The sequence below is a fragment of the Acomys minous genome (genome assembly GCF_964271855.1).
Source record: "Acomys minous genome assembly, chromosome: 3".
Taxonomy (NCBI): domain Eukaryota; kingdom Metazoa; phylum Chordata; class Mammalia; order Rodentia; family Muridae; genus Acomys; species Acomys minous.
In genome coordinates this window covers 69510165-69517161 of record NC_140485.1, presented here as the reverse complement: position 1 = coordinate 69517161, position 6997 = coordinate 69510165, and the positions used below count along the sequence as shown (strand labels likewise).

Sequence of the window (6997 nt, the reverse complement as noted above, 5' to 3'; positions counted from 1 at the left end):
CTGTGGGCATGGCCCGCTCAGCTCATTTACCAGCATACATTTCAGGAGGCACCCAGCATTCCAAGCTCTAAAGGAGCAGCCACTACTCATGGCCCCAAAGATGGCTTGCAAGAGCACTTAGAGCAGAGGTGAGAGTGGTCCTCTAAGGGTTAGGCATGAGTCCTGTCCTGTTGTACTTCCCTGAACCTGCCTTTCGATGACCTTACGCCCGCCCTCATCCCTGTGTCTGGTGCCTCCTGTAAGATGCTTTCGCATGTGCAAAGATGTTGGTGACTCAACTGGGCCAGCACTGTCACACCTGGGGTCTGAGCCCAAGCCACCACCTCCGGTGGGTCAGAATTCAAACGGGTTGGGCTTTGCACCAAGCTGCCGGGGCTGTGGACTCATGCCAGCAAAAACTCTTCTTTGCTCCCATGTAGACTAAGGATCTGAAGCTGCAAAGGTCCCCCTGGGCCCTGTGAGACTCCAGCCCTGGGCTAGCTCACTCCCCATCACAGACAAGGACTGGATAGCACTCCTGCTGGGAGCATCTACTGGGCTCATCACCTCCAGCAGCAGCAGCATCTCTCTCTCACCTGCAAAGACTTGCCCACAGTGCTGCTGCCACCATTAGGCCACACCTCACTAGGTCCACCGGGGCCAAGTAGGCTACCACATGCTCACTACTGCTTCCTCCCCAGGCCACTGCCATGGCTGGATGCAGCAGCAGCCTTGTGGATGCCAAGTGTCTCACTTCCACTCTTGTACCACAGCTCTCTGTATGCCAGCAACCAAAGCACCCCAAAAAAAGGGTGATGCTGCCACTATGTTAAAAACCTTAGGAGGCCCACAAAGAAAACTGTCCTGATATCGGACCCTGTATGAACGGGCCCCTGGTCACCCCACCCCCCCACCCCCGCCAACCTCACTTGCTGCGCGCCAGCCACGCTGGCGTTGTCCCACAGGACTTCTCACCAACCTCCTCGCACATGGCCATGCTTCCCTTGGAATGCGCCCCCCCAGCTTCCAAATTGTGGGTTCTAGTCACACCTTCCCCCACCAAGTGCATTCTGTCCTACAACAAAGGAAGCACAGCTCCTGCTGCCTTTCACATCTCCAGGGCCAGCAGTAAAGGTTTGGGGATCTGCCGACCTGATGCGTGTGTATGAGGAAACTGAGGCCAGGCCTTCTCAGTCATGTTGAAAAAGTTACTGCTAGCTCCTCTGGCCCTTAGAAGACTTTGAAAATGTTACACAAATATCAGTGTCTTAGACTCAGTCACAGGCTGCTTCTCACTTCTTGTCAAATCAGTGGAAAGCCAGGGTGGTGGCTCACACACGCAAACTTGAGGACAGCTTGGGGTAATTTTAGACTTTAAAAAAACAAAAAACCCAAAACTCAGGTAAAGAACGGCATCTCTGGAGTCTGGCTAGAGCACCTCTTGCTCCGTGTCTAGCTCACCACCCAACTATAGTGAGGACGTCCTGAGAGGTGCTTCACAACTGGCTATGAAAGCTCCTGGCACAGTGGCATGCTGTGAGCAGAGCAGGCCATGGTAATCTGTACTAGTAACAGCTCCCCAGGAAGGGACATCTTCACCCTGTCCTGGCCATCTGTCACATGCAGGGCACTCAGGTGGCAGCAGCTGTAGTAAATGGAGCACAGTCCGGGTCCTATGAGAACTCAGTTGTCAGGCTTAATGATTAAGAACCCTGTCTGCTCTTCCAGAGGTCCCAAGTTCAATTCCCAGCAACCACAAGGTGGCTCACAACCATCTATAAATGAGATCTGGTGCCCTCTTCTGGTGTGCAGGTGTACATGCAGATAGAACACTGATATATGTAAAATAAATAAATCTTTACCAAACAAAAAACAAAACAACCTGTTTTCAGCCTCTGTAGACCCAACTTACCAACTTCACAAGACACCTCACCGTCTTTGCTCTGCCTCCCACTGCCTGAGATATAAACCAACTCCTTTCTCTACGCACATGAGCTTCAAGACCTATGGATGCAGAGCAGCAAAAACGCCGTGTGTTCCAGCTGACTGAAAGCTGCAAGCCTGCTTCCCTATAAAAGGAAAATTTGAAGTACTATATTTTTCATCCTTATACTACAACTCTCAAGAATATTTTAAGAATTTATTTGATTTGTAATTATATGTATGTGTGTTTGGGGGAGGAGCATGTACACACACTTATACTCCAATGGATACAGAAGTTCAAGGTTATCCTCAATTACATAGTTTGTGGCCAGCCTGGGCTACTCACCCAGTTCTGCCTAGAACAAACCTTATATACAATAAACCCCTGAGAACAGTGAGCCACGGACTATGGTGGCACAGCACGATCACAGACCACTTAACGACCCCACAGCCTTGCTGTGGTCCAGCCGCATCCACAGCATCCTTCGCCGTGAGCCAGGCATCACAGCACTGTGCTACCCGACCATGGACCGCTTTCGCCCTCTCAGGCGCACCTCATCTAACTTCTTCAGCACCGGACTGGACTTCTTGGACGAGGCGCCGTAGCTCTTCAGAAAGGCTTCGAACACAGGCTCGGTGTGGGGGTGGGTGCTGAGGAAGGCCTTCTCCAGGACGTAGAGGTCGACGCCTTTGTCTTCCGCCAGTCCTGACACGAAGCTCAGGCCAAAGTCGATGAGCACGATGTGCAGCTGCTCCGGGGGCCCTTTCAGGAGCATGTTGGAGGTGGTGAGGTCCCCGTGAATGAGGTCCTGGTCATGCATTCCAGCCAGAACCTGCCCAATTCTCCTGGCCAAGCCCAGGAGGCCCTGGGGGTCCTTTTCAGTCTCCATAGTGGATTCAATATAATCCCGAACAGTCATGGAGTCTTGGACTTCTTCCATATACAAGCAGTTGGAAGCATAGTCCACAAAGAAGACAACCGGGGCAGCGATCCCTGCAATGGACACCCACGTTAGTGCGCGTGCGCTTTAGGACGGCAGGTGATCCCTGCAATGGACACCCGCGTTAGTGCGCGTGCGCTTTAGGACGGCAGGCTTCAGCTGCACAGCGGGACGATCTGTCAGTCCCAATCTGCTGACTTTGGAACAGGGTTAGGAATACTGTGGGGAACGAGACAACTCATCCAGAAGCTTGCCCTGCTTAAGGCCTTCCGGACTACGGCCTGAGACCAGCCCAGGCTGAGTCTGGAACTGTCAAAGCTTGCTCCTCCTTTCTCAAGCCTCCTTAGGGCTGGAATTCATTGCTACCCCCTAAAAAACAAACAAAACAGGAAGCCAGAAGGAAAGCATCCTCCAGTGCGAGCAGTTTCTACCTGACAGGGATGCAGGCAGGAGGTTAAGCGTGTGCCATCCATCTCACAGACTCTAGGCTGCGTGGGTTCAAATCCCAGCTCCCTCCTTAGTGGTTGTGAAACTCAAGGTCCCGTTAGGTATTCTATGCCTCAGTTTCCACAACTGTAACGTGGTAACAAAACCTCCAGTGAACTCTAGGAGTCTCTCCTGAATGTCAACTACGTTCAGGACAATTTCTAGAAACTAGAGACCTGTCAATGAGATTCCATGTAGCCACCATCGTCCTCTGGTAAAACGTATAAAAGAAGGTGAAATAGAAAATATGAATACTCTAACTCCATAAATGCTGCCAGGGCAAGAAAGTATTGCCTGCCTGGGCCACAGACAAGGCCGCCTGGTAGCTGAGGAACCTTGGGCACTTTCCCTCTTTGTGTCTCAGTTTCTCTGGAGGACAGTTTTTTTGTCGTTGTTATTTGTTTGTTTTGTAAGGAGTTAAATGGTTTTTAAAGATACAATGGTTTTAATTGACACAATGAAACCAGACGTTTACTGAACGCTATGTCAGCATACAAACATGTGCCACATATGCCTTCTTTAATGGTCACACCATCCCTGAGACTCCCATTACATACACGGAAACTGGGGCCAAACAACTCGCTGAAGGGCCATTCGGGAAGCAGCGCGAGGAGAAAATGAAGCCAGAGAGCCTGGCTCCACACACGCGCCTGTCAGTACACCCAGTGCTTCCAACTATCAAATGGAAAGAGGACGGCAGGCGGGAGCCGGGGAAATGGGGAAACTGAGGCTCTGGGTACTAAACCACAAATTGAGCGACAGCTGCGGAAACAGGCCGAATGGCGTCCCGCGCGACGCCTTAAGTCCTTAAACACTGCTGACCCGACCCGTCCGTCTTCCCGCGCCCCGTCCCGTTCCGTCCGCCTCACCCGCGCGGCGGCAGCGGAGCAGCGCGCGCGCCTCCTGCACCGTCCGCCGCCGGCCGAGCCGCGCCTCCAGCGCCGGGTGCCGGTAGCCCTTGGGGAAGCGGTGCTTCACCACGGCCGCGCGGCCCAGGAAGCGGCCGCGGAAGACGCGAGCCTCGGCGCCCTGCTGCACCAGCTCCAGGCCGCTCAGGAAAAGGCGGCTCCGCTCGCGCGCCGCAGCCAGCGCCTCGGTCTCCCCCTCCGCCTCCGGCTCCGAGGACACACCAGCCATGCCTTCGGCTCCTTCAGACTCTGCCAGGCGCTTCGGCTCGCTTCGGAAATCCTCCGGCCTCTTCCGGCACACTTTCACCCTGTGGGAGTGGTTCCGCCTTCCGACCTTTCCGTGCTCAGCCGATCCTCGCCGGACGCACGACTTGGCCCTTCCCGCAGCTCTTCGTCTATCTCCGTGAGCGCTCGGCAACACTCGGTTAACAGCTTCTCACTCTTCGGCTTTCTCCGGAAGCTCGTTGGGAAGCTCAGGCTTTGGGACCTGTCTCCAAGTTGAAGGTCCTTTGGGGAAAACTGTCTTGTGGACGCTCTGCTCCTTTCTATTACGGCCCATCTATTTCTTTTCCTTTTCCTTTCCTTTTTCTTTTTTTCTTCTTTTTTGGAGACAAGGTCTCACGGTGTAGCTTAAGTTAGCTTCGACCTCGTGATCTTCCCTCTTCAATCTATGGAAACATGCTCTGTAAGCCCGGAGGGAGGAAGAGGCTAGGCCGAGTTTTCTACCCAGCGACATCACTAGTGTTTAGCATCAGCTGCCAGCACCATCTCTTTGATCAGGTTTCAGCATCAGCAGCTAGCATCATCCCTTTGAGTTGTGGTTTCCTCATTTTCAAAATGAGGGTGCCTGGTTCTGCTGGGGTGAGGCCTTATCAGAATTAAATAGACTGAATATGCGATGCTGGTGGACAGGGGGCCCCTACACATGCCCTCTCACCTCCCTGCCCCTGCCCCACGATCTTTGGGGCCCTGTTGAAAATACAGAAAAGGGGGCTGGAGAGATGGCTCAGTGGTTAAGAGCACTGGCTGCTCTTCCAAGGGCCTGAGTTCAATTCCTAGCAACCACATGGTGGTTCACTACCATCTATAATGTGATCTGGTGCCCTCTTCTGGCATGCAGGTGTACATGCAGATAGAGCATTCATACACATTTAAAAAAACAAACAAACAAAAAATCAGAAGAGAAGCCCTTTGGTCCAGGGTTGCTATGGCACCAGCATCCTAGCTCTGTGGTCCCTGCCTTTTGTTCATACTCACTGACAGGTCCTTTTCATACATCAGACCCTTCGTGTGGGCAGAATTTGTTTTCCAGCATACCTTACCAAGAACCGGTTCCATTTGTAACCCCCAGTGCTCAAGTTTGTAGCTACGTTATCATAAGTGTTTGTGTCCACAGGACCATCTCTATGGTGACCAAAGCCATCTGAACCCTTGCCTTAGAAATCTTCTATGCAAAGGCACTGACTAGAGCCAGGCTTGCTGCATCAGACTGGGTTAGCTCTTTAAACCAGCATCAAACATTTCAAAGACTCCCTACTGTGCTGAGGATAACGACCTGAACCTTAATTCAACCCAGGAGCTCTTATAGACCTTCCCCCCCTCTCCAGAGTCTCCCCTCCCCCGTCATACTCCCTCTGCCCAGAGCTTTCCACCTGCTGTTTCATTGGTGGGGGGGTGGGGGTGGGGGGGTGGGAGTGGGCGTGGCTTTCAGGCCCTCCTCATCCATCACCTAGAACCCCATAGACATCCTTTATTCCCAAGTCTAGGGTCACTTCCCCAGACAAGCCCTTCCTGGCCTCTCTGAGGAGAAGTAGTCCGATTTTATCAGCCCCAGTTTTCCAGTTTCCAGCCCTGTCTGGGATTCCCTTTGGTTCTGGCCGTGCGACTGCTTGATTGACACCCACTTCCCACTATATAACTAGTGGCCAGGCAGAGGAAAAGGAGAGAGAGCCAGAGCGTCCCTGTGACCCCATTGCTCGGAGTCTGAAGCAGGAGACTGCAGACCTCAGTGATACTTGGTACAGGACGTGGGAGGGGGGGAGTATTTAAATTCAAACTTTGACCTTTTAAAAATAATTTTATCTTTTTTTGTGACTTTTTTTTCCTCCAGTTTTTCGAGACAGGATTTCCCTTTGAAAGACCCCCAAAGGGAGACCCTCACTCAAGCCTCGAGATGGCGTGCACCCAAAGACACACAAACGACCGTCTTGCTGTAAACACATGAGGCAGTTTATTAGCGGAGCTCCGGGTCAACATGTATCTCACGCAGGAGACAGAGGGGTCGACCCAGAAGCCCAAGGGTTAGGGGTTTATATGGGCAAGGGTCGTGGGGAGTGGGAAGTTTTGGCGTGGCCACACACGATTGGTTGTTTCAAACATTTGAACATCAGCAAATTGTGTAGGCAGATCTGGGGTAAGCTCAGACTTAATCACATGGGAACAGTCCTTGGTTCCTGTTTTTCTTAGAACCCGAGGGTAGATGTTTATCTGAGCTAACGACACATCTGGTTAAACTCAAACCTGGAACATTGTGTGCGGGCCTCAGGGGGGGATTAAGCAGACACCATAAGATCGGATAAGGGGTCTTGGCTCATTATTCACTCGACCATGTCCGGTACCTGTTTCTCTCAGGAATTTGTCCTTGTGTATTCTCCCTATCTTTTATGGCCAGCCGGTCCCTGGAACACTCAGTAGGCCTTTGTCTCCTATCTCCGCATTCTTTGTGACTTATCATCTGGGACTTTGGGCTAGCATACCTGT

At 52.3% G+C, this 6997-nt stretch overlaps 1 protein-coding gene across 1 annotated transcript; it reads right to left on the bottom strand.

The window, feature by feature from the left end:
* Nucleotides 1–2105: 2105 nt before the first annotated feature.
* On the bottom strand, nucleotides 2106–4562 carry TP53RK (TP53 regulating kinase). The gene is made up of 2 exons (XM_084775081.1): nucleotides 4199–4562; nucleotides 2106–2896 (listed from the first exon to the last, which is right to left on the bottom strand). Exons 1-2 carry the CDS (start codon nucleotides 4464–4466, stop codon nucleotides 2418–2420), a joined length of 747 nt encoding a protein of 248 aa, XP_084631207.1. The 5' UTR covers nucleotides 4467–4562; the 3' UTR covers nucleotides 2106–2417.
* Nucleotides 4563–6997: the final 2435 nt, after the last annotated feature.